Raw genomic sequence first — 23847 nt, 5'->3', positions numbered from 1 at the left:
ATTTCCCTCCAGCTTGCACTCTAATAATAATAGAGACAGAGTAAACATGCCCCCATATACTATGTGCACAGGAGCTTCAAGCCTAACTCCTGGTTACTGCTGTCTCACTTGGCAGCAAAGCATTTAAGTCTCTGTTGAAATCTAGCCCAGGCTGATTCTGAAGGGCTTAAAGTCTGATAACATTTACCTAACAAGAGATCCTATTTCAATACAAGCCCGTACAGCATCAAGACCCAGAATATGGCTATCAGACAGCCCTAGTAATGGTGAGTGTAGCTGAACTGTTGCTTCTAGCATTATTACCCTATTCCAGATACATTGCCTGGAGCTACCATGTGGGACAGAAAAGCAGTAGCAAACAAACAAGTTTTAACTACTTATTTTACAGTTTAAAAAGATTTTGTAAGCATGGCTTTATCACTTGCAACGATTGATTAAATGCTACCCTGCATATTGCTTTCTGGTCAGTGCTTTATGTGTTCTTGTCTCTACAGACTGAAGAAGTCCTGAAGATTGATGGAGGGCCATGCTATTCAAACAGCAGGCGTTGCTGAGACAGAAGCTCTTTGTGCTAGGCAGCCTTGCTATTGGAAGTCTCCTATATCTAGTTGCCAGAGTTGGGAGCTTGGATAGGTAAGTCATTAAGTAGTAGCTCTCTTAATTTTAAGTGGTCTCAGGCAGAGATTTTGCTTCAAGGATCTGATTATTTTATTTAATATTTTCTGGTGTCTATTCATATATAGAAAGACAGAAAGACTGTCTATTCTAGTAATGGTTTTCATTGTTCTTTGCTACCCTTGGAGAAGAGAGTAGGAAAATAGAGTCACAGGTCATCCCTGTCAAAGTATTTCTATCTGTCCATTTGTATTCTAAGCACATTGACACTTGTTTCAAAGAAGAAATAAACCAGCATCCAGTAAAAATGTCATTACAGTAGGTCATTTTTGTCTGTGTTCATGTGTGTTGATGTCTACTTTCAGCAAAACAGTTATGATGTATTTATATATCATCTTTTCTAAATTTATGAGCAAGCAATTAATGTGCTACAGTGGTAGTTAAAATTAAGTATGAGCCTGCAGAGTAGCTCATCAAATTTTGAGTACTATTTCACTTGAAAGATTGCTTTAGGGTTTGAGAATTGTATCTTAATTAGCCAGTATTTTCAGGAGCTGAATGTGCTAAATAAGTGGGTTTTCTCTGCAAGTGATTTCCTGGAGAGCAGCAGAAAATCCAGCAGAAGAAATCAAAGAGTATTTGGCACTTTTGACCAGGCTGAGTTTTGACTGGTTATTGACAGTGCAACAGTAGTGCTACTTGCACTGATGCTGCTGTTTCAGTCACCTTCAAAATGGCCTGGGATGGCTTTGGTAGGAGCTACTCAAAGACAGGATTAAAAAAAGAAAAAAGCTGTTTCAAAAAGATTGAATGAAACAAGCCTTCAGGATTTCCAGAAGCTGGTAGGCAGCTTGTCAGTGCTAATGCTCTGTTAGCATCCTTCTTTTAAATGATGGAAAATATTAGTTGAGTTCAAAATTGTGACACAATCCTGTGGAAATATGCAGTACATGGAAAGTGAACTGAGAACAGATACCTAGAGTCCATTGCTAGGTAATGTTGAGCTCTATCTAAGGTTACTGGGCACCTTCTTCAGCTGCTTAAATCCACTCCAGAGGAGGGAGACTGTACTCAGCTAGGACGAAGTGCACTGGAAATTAAGCCCCAGAATTTACATCTTCTTTTCCCCATTGGTCAAAGCAGCTCTGATGCTTCAGAGGTGAAAACTTCACTGAGTCTAATGTGATGCTGTAAATGGAGGCAGATATCCTTACTGGTGCCACAAAAGCATATTTTATGCTCAGAGGCATGAAATCTAATTAACCTTATGCTATTATCTATGCTTGCACATCTACAGAATTTACTGATGACTATAAAATTATCTCGCCATGGTATTTGACTTGCTGACCTCCTGCGGCAGTGAATTCCACTTGTTTCATATATAATAATGCCAATGGCAGTAAAATTCAGTTTCATTCTCTTGCAGCACCCAGTGCGAAAAATACCACACTGATACAAAGCAGCCCCGCTTTTACTTTTTTTTCTTATTTGTCATGAAAGAGAGAAAGAAAGAGCTACTAGAAAGGATGAGAATTAACTGGAAATGTTTTTCTGCCTCAGTACTAGGGCACAATCCAAAGTTGTTGAGTCTGTCAGTAAAACGATGCTGAGAGGCTTCAATAGACTTTGGAATAACTAATTGTTCAGGAAGAAATCCAGATTCATTTACGTTTAATTTATGCTGATCTAATTTGAACAAGAGAGCTGGGGATGGTCCACATTTAATAGCCTCATATTAGGCTCTTCAACAGAAATGTTTTGAGTTTTCTCAGGCCTGAAGGGAAATTACCACTAGTTTGTCCGATTCATTGAGTCAGAAAGTCCAATAAGCTGAACACTTCCCTCCAGGGGAGGCCACTGTCCTTCACATCCTGAGTGTATGGAGCTGCTTCACATGTGGAAGCTCAAACACATTCTGTGCCTAGCAATTTTAAGAAGACCTAGATCATTCTTGTAGTTTGCTTGACTCCCTCATTGGAAGTACAGGGAGCCTCTGCACCTGATTTCCATGCTCCCAGCTGCTCCTGCGGGCATCAGGTTTATGATCTTTTATCGTTGTGACACCTCCATTGGAAGATAATTAGCAAGTATTCTGGATCAGGAGAGACAGCACTGCTACTTGTCACTAAGATTGCCCAGGTTTATTTTAGCTGTTTTGAAATTTTTCAAAACTGAAGTTCCCCAAAATACATTGTTTTACATTAGGTTTTCTCAAAAAGAGTATTTGTGGAGTTTTACCATAGTAGTTTGAGAAATTGCCTGCTTTGGGAGAGCAACTCAGTGATATAATAAATGTCATACACTATTTCTTTGCAAAGGACTGTAATTTTAATGAAAAAATTATGCAGAGAATTAAAAAAATAATAACATCTTACAGTATAACAGTAAATAGTTACATCTGGGGATTCAAGTACCAAGAACAGACAGCCTGCTTACTACCAACACTGCCAAGATCTTTCAAAGGGTATTTTTTATTGTTTAGAGAAATCAGAAGAAAGGGGAAAGATTAAGAAACCTGAAAAGTAATGCATTGAGGAAGGACTTTTAACAACATCCAATCTTAGACTAAAGGATATCTTGGGTATTTATTTACTTTTAAAGGAAACCACCCTGTTTGACAAGCTGTTGTGTTACACTGAAGGCAGTGATAAGTGTCTTTTTGAGCAAAAGAGATAAAATTAGTTGAGATGGGTCTGGAACTGCTGTTGTGGAATCCTCCTTGCTTGAAAACAAATAACAAATACACAGAAGGAGAGGGAAGAGAAGAGAGAAAGCAATTACAGCTTCTGTTTCTTATGCTTTTAACTGCCACCTTGCTGCTGCAGAAAGACTGTCTTACCAGCCACATCACAATCTGGTCAAATTGTATCACTGTTAAGTCAAGACATTGCTTTCTGCTTGGTCTTTTGTGTGTTTTTGTTATTGTTGTTTGGTTTGTTTGTGGTTTGGTTTTTTAATTGGCAGGTTTGCAGCAACATTCATTCTTTGCCACCAAGTCAGGCTCTTATTCAGTAGACAGCATAGAGCTAAGGAGAAGAGCCTAGATGCTGAGAAAAGAAATAACAGGAGCTCACTCCTCATCACATTTTCTAATTAGTCTGCAGGACTTAGCTGGAGCTCATGTGAACCTAACAATGTCATCTGGGCTGTTCTTCAGTTCTGTCTGGACAGTCTGTATCTCTCAACATCTGGATAATCAAGGAAAACAGCTAGCGGCTCAGCCAGGGGGGATCAAACTTATTTTGTCCCAGCCATCCATTGTCCTAGCATCAGTGTCAAATTAGAGACCTCAAGAAGCAGTGATGGATGGAAAAGCCATAAAGAAATAAATAATTCTGTCCTGAAAGCAGGGTTTGAATAATATACAGTAAATGAGTGAGGGGCCACATGCTGAGAGACCAGAATAAATACTGAATACCTAAACAGCTATTAATGAGCATTGCCCATCTGGTATACTGGCTGAGGCAGGGGTCCTGTGAAAAAAAATATCATGTTGCTATGTAATTTAAGAACTGTACCATAATATATATGCAGAGCAAGCTCATATTAAAATTGCCTATATGCCCTTTGTTCTTACATATCCTTAATTTTGGAGAGCATAGCTATGCAAACTTATTAATAATATTTTTTTTAGGACTTTAGATGCTGTCTTTCCACATCAATTTCATCTTCAGTGCAATATTGGCCTTATAATTACTAAAGCACTGATACAGGAGTGGAGGTGAAGGCTTATTTAAGGTTCAGTAGTAGCAAAATTTTAATGTTTTTATTACTGAGTCATTTCTCACATTCAGTGAAATCAAATACAAGAAGGAAGCATAAGAAAAGTGGAAAATAGGTTAAATAATTGCAGATGAATATAAAAGAATAGCACAGAAATGTGGGGCAAAAGAAGCCCCACAGAAGAAAAGAAAATGAGGTTTTGTAGGAGGAAACATTCGCAATGATAAGAAAATCATTGATGTAATGATGGAGTAAGCGCATTTTTAAAACCTTTTCTTGCTATTCTGTCTGTGCCTTGTTAATCATGTCTGATTCAGAGCCTTGGTCTTTCTGATTCACAAGGAAACACTGGGCAACTTCCAAAGAGGAAGGAAACTATTGAAAAGTGATGCCTAGAAAGCTGTCTCTTATCCTGTTTGCTTCTCTTTAATAAAAAGGCCAACTCTGGATCAGCAGCTAATAACAACAACACAATGGGAAGCACAGGAAAGAGTTCAGGCTAGAACAGGAAAAACACTGAAAAGAAACAACTTAAATGAACTGGATTTTTAGATCAAAATGACCAAATAAAATTCATCTTAGAATGCTTTAAGAACTGCCAAGGCAATCACAAATTAATGAGGAGTGTGGGAGGTTAAGCAAGGTTCAAGAAGCCCTGAAAACTGTAATCATAGTGCCTATGCTTGAAAAGAGCAGGAGGATGGAGTTAGGAGTTACTCAGCTAAACCACAGCAAAAGACCAGAGCAAATAATTTTCAAGCAATTTAATCACTGGCAGAATTAAATAAAAATTGATAGCTGGGCTGCTGACACTGTATAGTAAAACGTTTCCAGAGCATGACTGCCTTATACAGAAAACATGCTTTAAGAGATAACCTTTTTTTTTCAAATACCTCTTACTTTGCTTGCAGACTGCAACCCCTCTGCCCCATCGATGGTCGATTTGGACCCCGTAGCCAGGACGAAATTCCACTGCGAGCTCTGCAGTTCAAGCGAGGGCTGCTCCATGAATTCCGAAAGGGCAATGCCACCAAGGAGCAAATACGACTTCACAATCTTGTCCAGCAGCTTCCCAAGGCCATTATCATTGGGGTGAGGAAAGGAGGCACCCGAGCACTACTGGAGATGCTGAACCTTCACCCTGCAGTGGTCAAAGCTTCTCAAGAGATTCACTTCTTTGACAATGATGAGAACTATGCCAAGGGGATTGAGTGGTATCGGAAAAAAATGCCTTTTTCTTACCCACAACAAATAACAATTGAGAAAAGCCCTGCATATTTTATCACTGAGGAAGTACCTGAAAGGATTTACAAAATGAACTCATCTATCAAATTATTGATCATTGTCAGGGAACCTACCACAAGAGCTATTTCTGATTACACTCAGGTGCTGGAAGGTAAGGAAAGAAAGAACAAAACTTACTACAAATTTGAGAAGCTGGCTATTGATCCTAATACATGTGAAGTGAACACTAAGTATAAGGCAGTGAGAACCAGCATCTACACAAAACATCTGGAGAGATGGTTAAAATACTTCCCAATTGAGCAGTTTCATATTGTGGATGGAGACCGGCTCATCACAGAACCACTGCCAGAACTCCAGCTGGTCGAGAAGTTCCTAAATCTTCCTCCGAGGATAAGTCAGTACAATTTATACTTCAATGCGACCAGAGGGTTTTACTGCTTGCGATTTAACATTGTCTTTAACAAGTGCCTGGCGGGTAGCAAGGGACGCATCCATCCAGAGGTGGATACTTCTGTCATTACCAAATTGCGCAAATTCTTTCATCCTTTTAATCAAAAATTTTACCAGATCACTGGGAGGACATTTAACTGGCCCTAAACTAAACTTCATACAAAACTTTCTGTTGCACCTGAGACATGCAATAAATGTCTCTGCTAAAATATGCACTTTTCATAGACACGGCTGTCAAAGTAATTTTTTCTCATGCAAAAGTGTACATATGCAGTGTGTGACCAAATATATGTGGGAACAATTTTTTCTACAGAATAGTAACTAATATAAATTTACTGTCAGCATATTTGCGTCTTTTAAGATATAACAACAAAGGGAAAGGAGGTATTTAGGGAAATAAAGTCAGACACGGTTGAAAGGGTCAGTGTTCCTCTCGCTCTAGTGAAGTGTTTATGTGACATACTTATGATCTAAGCAGAACACTAGTTTTTGCCATAAAAATTCATGTCAAAGGTCTGTGAAGCTGTGAGAAAGCATAATCTTCAGGCTATATTTGGTATGTATATTGCTAAAGGAATACTGATGCTTTAAACACAGTGCTGAATTTTTACAATGAGAGTGGATAGTACTATTTTCTTATTATTTGAAATTAATATCTGATCTCATACAAAATACATTGTTTCAAGAGTTCCTGTGGTGAGTTTGCACTATTGTTTTATTGTATGGACCATAGTGTCACTTGTAGCATGTCAATCGTGTCAAAAAAAAAGTCAAATAATTTTTTTCTTCTATGCTTGTGTGTCAACAAAGCTAAACATCGTGTACATAGTGTACAGTGTTTGTAAATACTGGTTTCACACTAAGTAATTCTATTTTGTAAACTGAATATGCCTATTTAATTTATTGTGAAAATTAAATTTATTGTGGTATTTAAAAATGGAATGGATTAAAATTACCTATATGCGCAACGGCTTTCACCTTTACTTGATGTACATCAGTGTGGTCTCTTAGCCCAGATAGATCACGTGTATGTCTGTGAGAGAGCACTTCATGTGTAAACTTGGTTTCTAGACAGTTGAGAAAACTGATACATGTGGTGAAGCTGAGTTTATTAAAAAACTCATCCATCTGGGAATCTGGTTTAACACACACCTCAAAGAACATCATTGCTGTTCTGTTGTAGCACTTTGCTGTAATTAATTCAGTTGCAGTAGCCTGTGAGCTAAAAAGTGACTGTAAAAGCTTACTGTAACCAGGTGTATCAAAAAAAGCAGAGCCACCATTAAAACCAAAACGACAGACAGAAAAACAAGATTAGAAGAAGAGCTATAGAGATTTCAGCACCGAAAGCTGGCGATGTTTCAGAAGTCAAGGTAAACAGTTGTCATACCTCTGCTTTTATCTGGTAACATATGCACCTGCTCCAAACAACCAAGCACAGTGTTGTTATTACGGATATAAACATACAGCTAATGTTGCCATTCAGTAAGTGTCAAGAAATTAGTTCAGGAAATAAGTATTTTCATGCTTTATACACTGTATGGCTCTTAAAGATTCGTAAGCAAAAGAATAAAAGCAACTGGAAGATTACTTTTAAAAGCAGAAAAAAAGAATGAAAAGAAAAAAAAAACAACCAAACAACACAACCAAAACCGAAAACAAAGCACCAACCACTTCAAACCCAACATCTAAAGATTAATGAGGACACAGATTTTGGAAGGCATCAGAATGTGAATATTCTGAGCTATGGTAGCAAAGTAGTTGGTGGTTCAGATTATAATAAGATCACATTTTCCCTGTGGGCTGTTTATCTTGCTCAGTGATTTGGAAGCATCGGTTTTCTAAATAAGTGATTTTTAAAACTCTTGTGAGAGATTGCTACTTGTCTTGCTGTATCTTTGATCATATGTGCTAGCACTGTGAGCAATGTGCCCTTTCTACATGCTGCTTCGAAGCCTTGCCAACAAAACATGGTAGAACATATGTGAAATTTTTCCCAGTAGCTACAATGCTACTCACTGTTTTCCTGCATAAGACTCCTTTACCCTGCCCACATCCAGATATAAAAGCTGAGATATTTAACTCACCTAATAGTGTTCAGTGAGGAGATTTTATCCACTTTAATATTTTTATGATTTTCAGGTAAGCAGACAGATTCCAGGTGGCATTGGGTGATGCTTACTGGCTTTATATAGCCATGACTACACATTATGACTGAAGGCTGAGAAGTATTTTCAATGAAAGGGACAAATGAGGACAAAGCTATTTCTAAGCATAAAATATCCATTTGAAATTAATATCTCTCTGCATTGATCAGAAAAATCACAGAAACTGTGACTGTGACAAGACTAACAGGCACGACTACACACATTCCTGTTAAAGTCAGCTGGCTTAACTCCAGTTTATCATTTGCAATTTTGGAGACACATGGATAAATTTAGACAATATCTTACACAAATCTGGTTCAGAAAGCACAGAGGAATAGTTAGGAATAGCAGGGGAGGAAAGAGGATTCAGACGCATTGCAATGTATCAGGAAACCTAAAAGAGCAGAAGAGTGATTCACTTTCACTGAGCCTGCAATGCAACGTCCTTGAGTCTTTTTGACGTGACCTAGTGAAAAGAAAATTTCCAAACTGAATCTTAATACATAGATCCAAAACACCACCCAAAACACACTCTTAGGTTAATGGGGATTTCACTGCAGTAGTCATAACGGGTTTGAGAAGTTCTGACCTTATGATATTTACGTCTTCAGGAGCAATTTGTTAATAATTCATTTCAGCATCTATGCTTTGCTTTCCAAATACTGAGTGAATCATTTCTATTCAAATTGATCATGAGTGTTCAGACTGGAAAGAGCACTCTTAGCTTGAGTTTATGATTACAGAGTGATACACAGATATATGAAGTTGCAGCTGTTAACTTATGGCATTCAAGTTCTCTAAACACTTTGCATCTTTCATATTTTCTGTACCATAAAATTGCAGGCTTCCCAGCTCTGATAAATGTTTGGATTAAAACTGCTAATACTTCTGTGCATTTTTATCAAATTTTCCCAGCTGCTATTTAAACTACATAGAACAATAATTTGCAGCACAAAAGAATATCTGAAATGAATTTGAAATTGTATTTTCAGGAATCAGTGTATAGATAGATAAAAGACTGCCATTTGGAGATCGGTAATTCAATTATCCCACTATACTGCCTTTTCTTACATAAGCATAATTAAAATGTATTTGCCTTATTTTAATGTTTGGGTTTTTTTTATTTGCCATGATGTCTAAGAATACAAGAGAAAACATTTTTAGCAACAAACTACAGTAGTTCAAGAGGGGCAGTGGGCACAGACTGAAACACAGAAGGCATGTCTGAATGTCAGGAAAATCTTTTTCACTATGAGGCTGACTAAGAACTGACACAAGTTGCACAGGGTGGTTGCAGAGTCCCCATCACTGGAGATACTCAAAAGCCATCTGGTCCTGGGCAACTGGTTCTGGGTGGCCCTGCTTAAGCAGGTGGAAGGACCCTCTTTTCAACCTCAATCATTCTGTGATACTGTGAAGATCTCCCTCCACCATTAACATTCATCTTCAGTATTGCCCATTAGTTCAGCATCACACAGACCACAGAGGAGGTCCAAGCCCAATGCCACAAGCCAGTCCAGTCACCTTTCAAACTCAAGCTATGAAAACACTGCTGTGCACGTTTACTCCCTGGTGAACTGATGTAATTCATACTGGAACCTATGGAACTTATTGGGACCATCGAGGTGGAAAAGATGAGGAAGTAACTTAAATCTTCATTTTTCGCATCCTGAATGACCTCAGAAGTGAAGTTGAGTGGCAGAGGATACTGTAATATAAAGCCCATAGGAGGTATACTTTCAGAAAAAAAAAAAGCCCATAGTGAGCAATGCATGGAATTCTGTACAGCAAGACAGTGATGTATACTCAGAAACTTGGACAATAGAGCCATTAAAATTTGTTTCACAGATGTCTGCTATTCAATAGCTGCTGTTTAAGTTTCAACCCATTACCCCTGATCCTATCACTACAGTCCCTAATGAATAGTCCCTCTCCAGCATCCCTGTAGGCCCCCTTCAGATACTGGAAGGCTGCTATGAGGTCTCCACGCAGCCTTCTCTTCTCCAGGCTGAACAGCCCCAACTTTCTCAGCCTGTCTTCATATGGGAGGTGCTCCAGTCCCCTGATCATCCTCGTGGCCCTCCTCTGGACCTGTTCTAACAGGAGAAACTTCATTTCCTTGTCTTCAGTATAGGCTCCTTGACAATGATGAGACTTGTTAAAATCATTATCTAGCAAGATATATCTATTTTACTCTAAACAATCAAATGTTCACAACAGTGAGAAAATAAAGGTCCTATAAAATTACTGTGTGAAACTTTCAAATGATGTTTTTTAATGGGTGAGATTTTTTTACTTAAATGCTCAGACACCTGTCTAAGGTGCTAGTTCAGAAATTTCATGAGTTTGAGGCTTCTCTAAATTCTACAATTCTGTTTCCAGACACTTTCAGTTTGATGGAATAATCTGATTGTTACACTGCAGTACCTAAATCCCCTGCTGAAGTAATTGAATACTGTTATTTTGCAAATATGATTTTACATATGCAACTGGTTTATCTCCCATGCAGTAGAGTGCTCTAGCAAAAGGTGTTTTCTTACAGTTTAAGTGATACATCTCATTGAAGTTTTAGCTGTGCTAGAGAATGTTCTAAAAATAGCATATGTCTGAAGTAAGTTCTGCACTTCCTTGGAAAGGCCAAAAACAGAGCCATCCTTGGAAGGGATTTTTAATACCCACTCAAAAAAGTTCAAGGCCTCACTTCTCCTAAAGCAGTTAGTGCTGGAGCAAGGAGAAAATGTCAGGAGTTGTATGCTATAGGGAGTAGTATTTCTGCTTTCATTTAAAATAGGATAAAATGCTATTTCTTTTCTGTGTAAAAACAACTTTAGAAACCAGGTTTGTAGAAGCCTACAATCCCATGGCAGTTTAAATCAACCCACTGATGCCTGACAAGATTCCAACCTCCCTGCCTACACAATGTGTTCTTTCCTTCTCCTTTGCACTGACTCTCATGCTTACCTGCTTTTTCTATATGGAGCTGCTTCACTTCACTATGCAAGCAGAAGACTAACCTATCCTAAAAAGGTGAGTAACATCATTAAATATATCCTGAGTCAAAGAAAGGTATTTTCAAATCAGGATCTGTCACTAGAAGTGACCAATAGCTAATGCCTCATGAAGGACATAAAGACAAGGAAAGCATGAAGACAGTTCCAAACTTTAATGTTTTTCAGTCATCAGATGTCTCCACTGGAAGAGAGAGCTAGAAACCCCTTGAACCCACTGACAAGGTGCTCCTGAGCTACACACTATATTCTCCACTGTTACCATTTTGCAAGACTGGATGTACAAAATGAATCAGAGAAGATTGAGTAGTACCTTTAAAATCTGATAATGAATATAATGATATGGCAATAGAAGTTTTATTTTCCTTCCTAACTCACTTTGAAAACACTATGACTTTTCCTATTATTTCTTAAGAATACTTACCATGCTGCTTTAGACTCATTGGAGATCCCTGACAGATGTAGTTCTCAGATTTGTAAAAGACTGCAGAAACAGAATAAGGTATGGTAAATTTTACTTTTTAAAGAGCTTTTTTTTTTTGCAGAGAAAAAGACTCATGATAAGTGTTTTAAAGATATTTTTAATAGTAATCTCCAAAATTTTTTGTTATTGTATCTGTCAAATCCAAGGACACCAACTGGCTACTAGGCTATAGCACTTAGTGTTCTAATTCAGTGTCAGTGTTCAGTCTATTGCGTAAGATTTACTGCATGGAGGAGAAAAAGATATTTAAAAACATTAACAGCATAGATCTGGTCAGTCTCAGATTGCCTTATAAGGGTTTAATTTTGTTACTGAAGGCTCATACATGTTACTAAAATAGTGATGTACCCAGGCTAATCATCATTACTCCCTTAAAGCTGGTTTTTTTTCATTTATTAGTTTCTCTGAGGAGATGCTTTATGTGTGACATCCCACAACAGCCTTCTAACACCTGATCAGCTCTGGCTATTCTGTTCTTTAAAGCCTGATTTACCTTCTGACAACTTTGAGACAGACCTAATAAACTCATCTTCAGAATTACCAGCTATTACTAACTGCATTTACCTTCATAGAGAAAGGATTTTCAATTCTTTCTGCAATACTGCACCGATGAAAGAGGCAAGCCCTTAGAGAATATCCATGTGGTATCAATCTGGATATCAGCCTTTTTCCCAGGGCTTGAATTGACAAGTGCAAGGAAAGCACAGAAAACACTAGAATGCCATCATCCATCTGCTGCACCGTGCATAGCATATGGTAAATAAGATTACCTGCTGTTCTGGGATTGCTATTAAAACTGGCAGTAGCAAGACTTTAGGGGCTGATGTTGACCAAACTACATGACTCTTTTTCTAGCTTACTTTCAGTTCAGATTTGACTCTATTCAACTTCATATCAAAGTTCTCCCTCATGGTGCACTGTCCATTAAAAGTGTGCTTTGTGAGACTGAAAAAGAAACATCAGCAGAGGCTGACACCATGTTTGCCACTGTGACTACAGAGAAACATTGCAGCACAATGAATTTAGTTCTGGTGATGTCCTTGTGTTTCCTAGCTGATTCTCTCTAACAACTTCCAAAATAATCTCCCCACAGCAGCAGTGATCACTACTTTAGAAGGTTAATGCTTCTATGAAAATATCCTGATTATTGATCAGGATTCATGCAAAATATTAAACATCTATGTCTTTTGAACAGATTGCAGTCTTCTGATGCAGTACATGTACTGTACACATAATACACGGCAAATCATAGGACACGACAAGGAAACAATGCCACTTCCAGCTATCTAATGTTATGCCTCAGGCGGATTAAATAAACAAAAAGAAACATGACAGACTCATGCACATCTTACTCTTGGCCTTAATTGCAAACAACTGTTTTGTAATGTATGAGGCCTTTGCCATCCAATTCCTTGGCTGATTTTCTACTGATGAAAGACTTTCCACTTCATTGAACTGTGAAGGCATCATTTCTACTCCAAACCCATGGAGACAGAAGAATTAATTTACAATTCCCTACTATATGAAAAAAGTGATAGGCATTTCATAAGAGGTGGGACTAGCAGCAGCACTATTACAAACTTCATCTTCAGAAAATTGCTCCAGCTGTTACAAGCTCCTCAGTGTAGCTTCACTTTACAGGAACAGAAAAAAGCCTTTTTACTATGGACAGCTGTGATACATCACAGTGCCTTGCAAAGAAGCAGCCCAGACCTATTGGATTGGTGAAGCAAAACCATCATTTGTTTTAAAAAACGAAAGGCACCACATACGCTATGCATTGAAAGGGCCAGACTCCACCAAGGAGATAAAGGAAACAATGTTTTGGTTTGGTTTGTTTTTTTTAAGTGAATGGCAAGGCCAGTCTTGCAAGAGGTAGTCATGTTTAATTATCACTGCATCAAGTAGTAATTAGCAATGCATATCTGGCAGTTAATGTTGAACCTTCAGGCTCATTTGGATCAATTTGCTCTGAAGGCCCAAAGGATTAACAGGAGGAGAAACTTGCACTCACTGCTGATTAGGGAAAGAATCTGACTATGTTTCCATCCTGGAGTATAAAATTTCCACCTGGTCTGCACTGGTACAGTGGACTACTATTCTATCCACTGGTAACAAAAGGGGAACAAATACGGCTACTAACACAAGTTCATTTATATTTAAGATCCAGTAAAATTTCCTTTTGCAAAGCACAAAGGCTTTATCCTAAAATATTGTAAATTGACATTAAATATTTCACAGCTGTCATGTTCACTTCCACTTTTGACACTTAGATATTAAAAGAAATCCAGAATATATCTATTCAGGCATCTTATCAAGATCAAGCCTTGGAGCTACTTAAACACTCCAAACTTCTACTTTTACTCAATTTAATAGATTGGAATAGCAATGACATAAAATGCTGAGTTACTCAATGAAAAAAAGTAGCAGCAATGCATTTTTATATTGCATAAAAGAGTAGAAACAATCACATGAGTAGGCTAAAATTGTACATACTTTCTTAGAATCATAGAATCATAGGATAGTTAGGGTTGGAAAGAACCTTAAGATCATCCAGCTCCAGCCCCCTGCCATGGGCAAGGACACCTCACACTAAACCATGTCACCCAAGACTTCATCTAACCTGGCCTTGAACACTGCCAGGGATGGAGCATTCGCAACTCCTTGGGTAACCCATTCCAGTGCCTCACCACCCTCACAGTAACGAACTTCCTCCTTATATCCAATCTAAACTTCCCCTGTTCAAGTTTTAACCCGTTACTCCTTGTCCTATCACTACAGTGCTTAATGAAGAGTCCCTCCCTAGAATCCTTATAGGTCCCCTTCAGATACTGGAAGGCTGCTATGAGGTCTCCACGCAGCCTTCTCTTCTCCAGGCTGAACAGCCCCAACTTTCTCAGCCTGTCTTCATATGGGAGGTGCTCCAGTCCCCTGATCATCCTCGTGACCCTCCTCTGGACTTGTTCTAACAGTTCCATGTCCTTTTTATGTTGAGGACACCAAAACTGCACACAATACTCCAAGTGAGGTCTCACGAGAGCAGAGTAGAGGGGCAGGATTTCTTTTCCTGTTGTTCCTAAGTGTTAGTCTACTCTTCCTGCCAACATTCTTGTTCAATCCCAAAAGTGCACTGAGCTAATTCCAAAGGCTGTTTATACTTATACTGTGGCTAGGATATTCTTTGAACATACGAGACAAGCATTCAAATTCTCCCAAGCTGAGGAAATTCTTCATGTCAGGTAGCTATTTTTTTGGGTGAGTACAAAACAGAACTGCTGATGAAGCAAAGCTGCGTGCTATGAATGCTTGCTAGGCTTACTAAGCATTGGCTGATCTTGTACAGCCTCCTCAGGAAGCGTAATGGATGAATGCCATAAAGACATGGAGAGGCAAAAGCTGTACTGATATATCTGGTGTAGACTTTATTGGTTACTAAATCACTGAAGGCACTGTCCCTACTCACAGTAGGTGTAACCTAGCACCTATTCCTGGATTACAAATTCTACAAGGTTATTGCAAAGTTTAAGCATTACAAAAGTGATTCCCAGTACCCCAAATATCTTGGAATGACACCCTTAAACAAGAAAATCTTATGTGAGAAGCCATGCTTCAGGTCTGAAACTTAGCAGTTAGCTAAAAACTATCTAAGTTTATGAACACTGTAGCAGCCTGCACAGTGAAACCAATGTTATCACTGTTTCTAGAAGAGAGCTGAGACCGTATACTCTGCAGTATTTCACCTCTGAATTTCAGGGCTGCCATTACAGGCTTCACATCGTATGGAAAAATCTAAGTACTCTAACTATTTTGGTCAAATGGTCAAGTGGTAGAATTGCTCTATTAGCCACCTAGCAATCTCCAAACCTAGTAATGCATTATGAAAACAGCATTAGAGTTCGTTTGATTAACACTGGTGATCTCATTTCATTTCCTTTATGGCTTTTTATTAGTTACAATTCAGCAGATCTGATGTCCTTTTAACTTTCACAGCTTTCTGTGTAATCAAGCTAAAGGTGTACTAGCACTTTATGTTCCTTTAATTCCAGGGGTTTTTTTTACTGTAGCTTTTTGGAAGTGCATTCTGAGAATCTAGAAGGAGCTCATTTTCTCCCACAGAAATAGAAGCCAAATCCAAGACAGAAGAGACCACAGGAATGAAACACTTCTGCCTTTAATTAAAGAGATGCTATCTGTCACACCTACAGAAAAATCAGTGTAAGATAGTGCTTTTAAACCAAACTTTACAGCCCTGTAGAGAGAAGAGGGAAGTTTCAGGTGTGAAAAAGAGGGGAGCATGACAGCTGCTAGAGCCATTATTTAAAATAATGTATTCTCAAAGACAGGCCAGGGATGTGTAGAAAATATGCTTTGTCTGTATTGATTTGGGTCCTACCATATCCAGCCAGTGTATCCCAGCATATTTTCTGCTTGCACCTAGACTGGGAGACTCCACTGGCGTTATGCTGACATGCCCTGAGTACAGCCAGGTAATGGACAGAGAAGTCCCCTCTCTGGGGAACGTACATAGACCCCCTGGGAACATGTGTGAAACCATTCTCCTCCTCCTCCTATTCCACCACGTTCCCACTCTGAATCTGCACCATTAGGGTCCCCATATTCTCTACAAAGGAAACGCAAATCCAGAACATGTCTTGCATGGAGGTTGTTGTGGGTGGTGTTGACTCACACCAAGCGGATGAAAACAAGGAAGCTCCTGGCCTCAGTGCAGCTGACAGGGTTGGGCTATGTTTTCCAGCTAGCAGAGAAGATTGGCTTTGCTGTGGGAACCCAAATCTTCAGTGGTGGGAGGGCAGGAGCAAAGCAGGTTTGTTTACTGATATACCCTGCCCCATCACTCAGTAAAGAGGTGTGCTTCTGGGGGTGGGCTGCTCTCATCTTCTCCTTAGGGATATAAGGCGGGTTTTTCCCTTGCTACATAACCTTTCTGCTTATGTATATACAGAGCAAGCTTTATTCTAAATCTTTCATATACATCTGCTGTTTCATAGTCTCCAGAGCTCACCTCCTTCAAGTCTGAGCTCTTTCCACTTGGGAGAGAGACACCTGGTATGGGTCTTATCTCAGTCTTTCCCTGAGGCTGTTTAAAACAATCTCTTGTTTTGGTAAGATTTGTTTATTTGTTTGTTTGCTCACATATATTGTTGTAGGTTTGCATTAGGGAAGGGACTCCAAGACTTTTGTGTGCTGTCCTTTTGTAAAGCAGTAGATATGTAATTGCTCAGACTTCTCACATGAGAATAATCTTGCCCTTTTGCTGGGTTTTTTGCTTGGTGGCTCACCAAATTTCCAGGGGGACAGAAAGGGCAGCTCTTTATGTCAAGCCAAGGGTACTGTGAGCATGACTGACAAAGGTTATTACGCTCCTAATCAAAACATAGGAGAAATTAACCACTTAAAAGGGAGCTAATTTGAGTTGTCAGTTTAACGTTACAGAAGAAGGGAGATGTCTGCATACGTTTTGAGCTACTCTAAAGCAGACATTGTCAAGCTGTGACTCCTGACCCATGTGAATTTTACTCAGGGACAGTTCATGCATGCCTTTCAGGCAAGGATTATGTTCTTTCTCCAACACCAGGAATACCATTAGGTTGCAGGATGCAAGGGAACCTGAAAAAGCTGATGAAAAGATTAGAAATTTTATGCACTGAGCTAGCCAACTTGAATTGTCCAAATGAATCATTGCTATAACCCTGCAGCTTGCATCTTGGAAGGATAAGCCGCTACTGTGTCTCAGAATAAAAGCCACATGAAAAAAACTTGGAGAAAATAAAAGTGGTAGACAAAAGATACTAGTTACTTCAGAAGGAAATAATACATAGAAGTAAGCACAGATGTAATTTGACAAGAAATAGTAATAAAAATCTGTGGCTGTAATTATGAAAAGAATTATATTTAGCGTAGAGAAAGGAAATAAAACAAATCAGCTGCCATATGTGAGAGCACAATATAAGATGGAACAAGCAAAATCATTTCGTGCCAGTCAAGGTATTTAAGAGGAATCAAAAAGGCTTTTACAGGTATATTGAAGAAATAAAATTATAGAGAAAATAATTTGATAAATAAACCAGGACATATTCATTCCCCAATGAGTTGAAAAAATACCAAAGATTTGAAAATTAAATTTAACTCAAAAAATAATAACTGAAATAAACTGAAGACTCATATTGTAGCTTGCCTTTTCTGATAGCTTTTTCTCTAGGTATATACCTTTGCCATCTAGGTTATGTACTCCTACATAATCATGAGTACCTGTGCCAGGTTTCTGCTGTCTGATGAGACTGGCTGAATTCTGCACCCTTGTATTTGTGTGAATGGGGGCAGAGGTCCATTCCGGTTAAGAATACAGGAGTCTACAAAAGTCTCATTCTTTCTCAGTGTAAATAAGAACGACCTACCTGAAGTAGACACATTCAGTATAATACCAGATATTTTTTCTATTTTCCCTCTATAAGTCAAACTTTCAGACTCACTCAGCTGAGTGCCCCAGTTCAGCTGTGAGATCTGGGCTTCCTCCCCTGCTCCCAGCAACCTCCCACATCTTCATGCCCTCAGCTCACCTCCAGCAGAAAGACCAAAAAGCATCTACCAGAAGCTGAATATTTAGGCTTAAATTGCCTCAGCCTGTGGAATCTGAAGTCTTGGTCTCCACCTGTAGCTCTCACCATCAACAGGGTTTCATAACAAAGGAAAGATGATCTTAAGGTCCTTTCCAACCCTAATTGTTCTATGATTCTATGATTCTAAAGCATGACAGCACTGAACATAGGTCTCTTTGGAATAGCACTTGCCTCTTTTTTCTCTACTCTTGAAGTGCCTGCCTAACTGGATTCACACTTAGGTCACTTTAAAGATATTACAAAGCCAGGTAGTCCTAATTCTGAAGAACTAATGCAGCTGTAGTTCTAATAAAAATAACCACAGCAATAGTCATAATAATAAGCTGGATTATTCAACAAAGCAAGTGGGGAGACCTTTCTGCTCATCACTCAGAAGCAGAGAAGTTAGCTTTCTACTCAAAGGCGAGAGTCATAACTAAGATGAAAATCCATGAGCAACAGGACAAGCTATGGAGCAAGGCAGCATAACCCACAAACTGAAAAATAAAAACCATTAAGACTTCAAACTATGATCTTATCCTCAAACTCCACTTCAAAAATGTGCTTTAATGCTCTAGCACAGAGAGAAGCTTGTTTGACACCTCACCTTCCACAGAACTTCATATCATTCCTTGTCACACAAACTTAGATACTTTGAAAGTTAGCTGTGATGGGGTACTGCTGTGTAACTGCTTCAAGACACCAAATCTACCTAGAGAAAAGGATAGATGTCTCCTTAACAATCTGTCCAAAAATTATAAGCTCATGATTTTGTCCAAGGGCATTTCCAAAAAATGAGAGAAATCTCATCAAATTAAAAATAACTTCAGTGGTACATCCTTTTAATACATTATTTTAAATACATTATTATTTAATAATTAATTACATTTGAAAACAGAAAGTTCAATGGTTCCATTTAATGTTTTAGCAACACTGATGAGCATGAAAGTCTTTTCCCAGCCATTTCCAGATAACATAAAAATTGGAGAGAGAATAAATAATCGGGAAATCAGCTACTGTTACCAGTGATTGCATTTTTGGTCATTTTGACCAAAAATACATCACTAGTTTATTGAACCTGACAAAAAAAGAAGATCAAGATCAGGTTTTAGGCAGAATTGCTCTCAAAGTGTCAAGACCATTTACATTATGCTTCCTTCAGTATTACCATCTCTCCTTCCAATTTTGTTATCCGATAGCACACAAGTCCCTTCTGTGTCATCTGCAGGATGAGTTATCAGGATGCAAGGTAGTTTTCATAGATCTCTAGGGGTTATTATATTTCTGTTCTTTTGCAAATGTCTTCAGCATATGAGATATCTCTATTGTGCACAGCAGTCATGCTGACAAGGCTAAGATTTCCAAACATCTGGTGGCTCAACTTGCTCAGCTTCACTTCACACGCTGGCTATTCAGAAACCCCAACCCAATGGTCCTTAAATCGTGGCTGGGTCAAAATTGCTTGTACTGAATTAAAATTTCTAGGCCAAAAAAAAAGTGCACATGCTCTAGGAGAATAGCTAGTTCATCAGTTTCATGAAGAAGCCTCAGGACTTATCCCACAAAGCAGATGAAAGAGGTTTGTTTGACAGCCCCATTAACTGAAAGCTGCTGTGAATAGTACCAAATAGGCAAGAGAAGTTTGAATTTCACAATAGTTACAATAAGTGCAGGACGAAGAAGGACTAGAGGAGAGAGACTGATGTAGTCTTCATTCCCCTTTCAGTCCTTTGCTTTTCGGCTGTTTCATGTGACAGGGTCTCCTGTTCATAAAGAATAAGACCTCAGACTCTCAAGCATTTTATTTCAGTAAAATGAGCCAGGAATAAGGGCATAAGCTGTCATAACCAAGGTTTCTAAACGTAATAGCAGTTATTAACTGGTAAAAATTTTAGTGGTAGTTTTTAATAAAAGATCACTGAATAGAATTTCAACAGAGACCCCTGAAGACTGAAAATGGACTAGTTTAATGTCATGATTAAGACAAAATCCCATGAGTATGCCAGAGATTATAGAACAGTTAGAATAACTTTTTTTTAGTAAAGCATTAGGTACCATTTTTCAGACATCAAATGGTAACAGTTTAAAAATAGAAAAATGTCTTGATTTAAAGATAGACAGCCTTCCTGAAGAGAAGCATAACCGTGTTTCACTTAGGTAATAAGAGACAGTTGACTCCCATTAATCTTGAATAGATCAAAAGGACAGAGATAGCATAATAAAAATTTCAGTGAGTGCATAATAAAGTTTAACAGTGGTTGTGAAGGGCTAAAAGTTGTGAGAAAAATGGAAGAAATCTGTCTGGTATTAATGTAGCAACAGCTTTTGGCAGCAATAATACTTCTATGACTATCTGTATGAGTCTGTCTATTTAAAGCTAGAAAACAAACCACTTCACAAGATTAACATTAGTGCCAGTTTATAAATTGTGAATTAAAACATAGGGAGACTATTTTTACAGGTGGCTTTCCCACTTTCAAGAGTTTATTTTACAAGTTGAAGAAAACACCAACAAAAATCTCAAAAGACGCAGCAAGTCAACAGCTGAAGAAGCAGCTGAAAAGCAAGATATTTATGAAAGTACAAAAAATATTGATATATGTTTCCAAGCTTAAGCATTCAAGCTAGAAATTATTGGCTTTTAAGAAACATATATGATCCAATAAAGAGGAATGCTCATCTTGGTAATAAGGCTCTGCCTGAAAACGCAGGCACTGTGGGTTATTTGTCTCTCTCTCACCCTCCCTGCATTACCTTTGGCAGGTCACTTGTGTCTCAGTTTCTTCTCAACAAAGGAATTATGTTTCTGTTCTGTGTAGAGGTAACACTAGGTAAGTCCATTAACATCTAAGCCTGACTGCACAGCAGTAAGGAGCAAATTAGACATGTATCAGAAAAGTTGGTGGCTACAACAATCTGTGTTAGTGTGACTGAAAACCAGTTTCACAAATACATTTTATAATTCATTTTCCCTTGACATTTAGAGTATCTGGACTTTTACCAAACTGCAAAATGCCTTCAAGCTTCAGTAGGTTAGCTTCAGCCTGATAATGTAACAGATGCCACATGAGAGAAGGCACCTGTTATGCACTATGCCTGCATTAGGTATAAAGCAACTTAGAGATGCAATCCATAAAAGTCAACCCATTACTTCTGTCAACTTCTTGAGCTACTCATGAAGGCAGCAAGAGTGTGCTGAATGAATCTGAAGCATACCTCCTCAATGAAATTGGTGTGTGTGTCTACAAGTACGTGCGTTTCTGTTTCTGTAGAATATATGTATAGTTTCATAATCTATAGATTCATAGATACAATGTTTTTCACCCAAGAAGCTGGTCGATAAAGCAGTAACAGCAAGTTCATGTTTGTATAACTGAATTAGAGCCAGATGGTGAAATATTATAAACTGTTAAGTTCATAAGGTCGCACAGACATATGGTTGAAATGCCAAAATGTCACATTAGGTCAGTAAGTGTCACCACGGTAGTATTACTGCTACTTTGCAAAAGGATTAAGAAAGAGAAAATGATGCATCACTGATGTCTTCTGTTTTCTGTTCCTAGAGGTCCCAGATCACAAGTGGCTCTAGTCAATAACATTAACTTAGCCAGTGAGTGTGACTGATTGGAACAGCTTGTACCTCAGAATGAGGAAGATAACACTATAATTTTTTCAGCTGAGATAACTTTATAGTAATCTTGATATTCTTTCTCATGAGCTTGTTTTACCAATGTCAACTTTTCATCTTGTCACCTGTTTATCAAACATATCTGTCTTCCCTGTGGTAGCATGCCATAAACTATGCAAGTGTCATGATCCCCTCTGCAGGGGGTTCTACTTCAAGAATGTAGGAACTTATTCTTTTATTCTCAGTCACAATGGTCAGCACCTTCAAAGAATCAGGTTTGAAGAGCACCAGGATCAAGAGAGACTCCATGGCTCAATGTTTAAGTTTGCTTAAGGATCTCTTTCCCATCAGGCTCCTTTTCCATGTGTAGCTGCAAATTCAATAGGGTTTCTTTCTGTGATAACTCTACTACCATATCAGTAAAGAATGTAAAGACAGGAAAGAATGAGAATATAAAGTTTTTGTGTTTGCAACTAAGACCTTAAAAATTATTTGGGATACCAAAGGCTTGCGCATCACCTACCCAAACCACAACAACACATCCAGCATTATCAGAAAAATCAAGCTAAATGGTTTCATCCTGTTCTACATACTATTATGCAACCAGCTGTTTCTGCTCATTTTAGAACACTGTGCTAATCACCAAACCTAAAAATTGGCATCAGTGGTAACACGTGGAAAAACAGCTCAAATATTTTTAAGGTATCTTTTGCAATGTGGCCAGTGAATATTTAATGAGGAAAGTACCAATCCACAGAAAGAATATACATTTATATTGAAACTAAAAGCAAAGAGGTATTTATGGTTTTCATATTTTCACATTTGAATCTAATTTGTACAGCATGCCTAATGAACCATACATCTGCAGAGAAAAGGAACAATTCAGCTTTGCCTGCTGCCTTCTGTTTCTGTTTGATTTGTGTTTATTTGTAAGTGATGATAGATTCCCAATTGCTAGGTTTATTGTTTATTGATTTTTACTATTATTGGGCTCTACATATATATAGGAATCCATGGCCCAGAGATGTTTACTAACTGTGCAGTGGGAACTGTATACAGGCACCTTGTTCATCAAAGTCAGTGAGATATCAAGGAAGGCCAGATCCTAGATAATGCCTAGCACTCTGGACTGAAGGTGCTCAAAGGTCTCACAGGTGGAGTTATGAAGGTATAATCACACAGAATCATGGAAATGAAGCTGAAATTTTGTCCATGCTGCATATGTGCCACAGGCTAAAAGCCAGCCATACTAGTGTGAGTGCTTAGTCACTATTAAGACACTATTCTATCTCCCAGCCTTCACCACAAACAGCCAGAACCAGACTGTTTGACTGTGTGCTGCAAGAACTGTAAGCTGTCACCACAGAATCATTTCATGTTTTTACTTATATGGAGTTGTCAGCAAACTTTTATGCTCTGTTACAGTTGTGGAAAGAAACGTCCTGTAAAACGTACACTGCACTCAATTGCATGGTTGTCAAGATCTTTCATTAAAATTTGATACATAAAAAAGAGCTTATGTTACTTTTCCAAAAACTTACAAAAAAGACACTCAGGATGTGGGGGTTAGGGAAGACCCACTTGCCACTACTTGAACAAAAAGTCTCAGAGATATTTATGAGTGAGGAACACAAAAAGTTTCAGTTACTGATAATAAAGTCTTCAAGAGCTGGATCATACACCTACTTAAGATGATGGTTATAGAGCAAGCTAGACAAGCAATTTATCATTTCTGAGTTGCTCGTCAAGGAAATAACTGATGCCAGGAAATACTGACAAATGTGGAACAGTACCAGGTTCAGCAAGATACATCCTTTACAGGCAATATCCTATCCTTGTGTGATGTAAAGGGAAGAAATCAGAAGTCGTGTAGGAAAAGGTGAAAACCAACTAAATCATTCAAAGTACCATTTGAAATACAGTTTAAGGA

General features: G+C 38.4%; 1 protein-coding gene across 1 annotated transcript; it reads left to right on the top strand.

Moving 5' to 3' along the window:
* The first annotated feature begins 503 nt into the window (after positions 1–503).
* On the top strand, positions 504–7001 carry HS3ST5 (heparan sulfate-glucosamine 3-sulfotransferase 5). The gene is made up of 2 exons (XM_005154696.2): positions 504–633; positions 5250–7001. The coding sequence occupies exons 1-2, from the start codon at positions 527–529 to the stop codon at positions 6178–6180; spliced, it is 1038 nt and encodes a 345-aa protein (XP_005154753.1). The 5' UTR covers positions 504–526; the 3' UTR covers positions 6181–7001.
* The last annotated feature ends 16846 nt before the right edge of the window (positions 7002–23847 follow it).

This window comes from Melopsittacus undulatus, chromosome 3 (assembly GCF_012275295.1).
Source record: "Melopsittacus undulatus isolate bMelUnd1 chromosome 3, bMelUnd1.mat.Z, whole genome shotgun sequence".
Taxonomy (NCBI): Eukaryota; Metazoa; Chordata; class Aves; order Psittaciformes; family Psittaculidae; genus Melopsittacus; species Melopsittacus undulatus.
The sequence above is the reverse complement of the archived record's forward strand: the minus strand, read 5'-3'. Positions and strand labels throughout refer to the sequence as shown.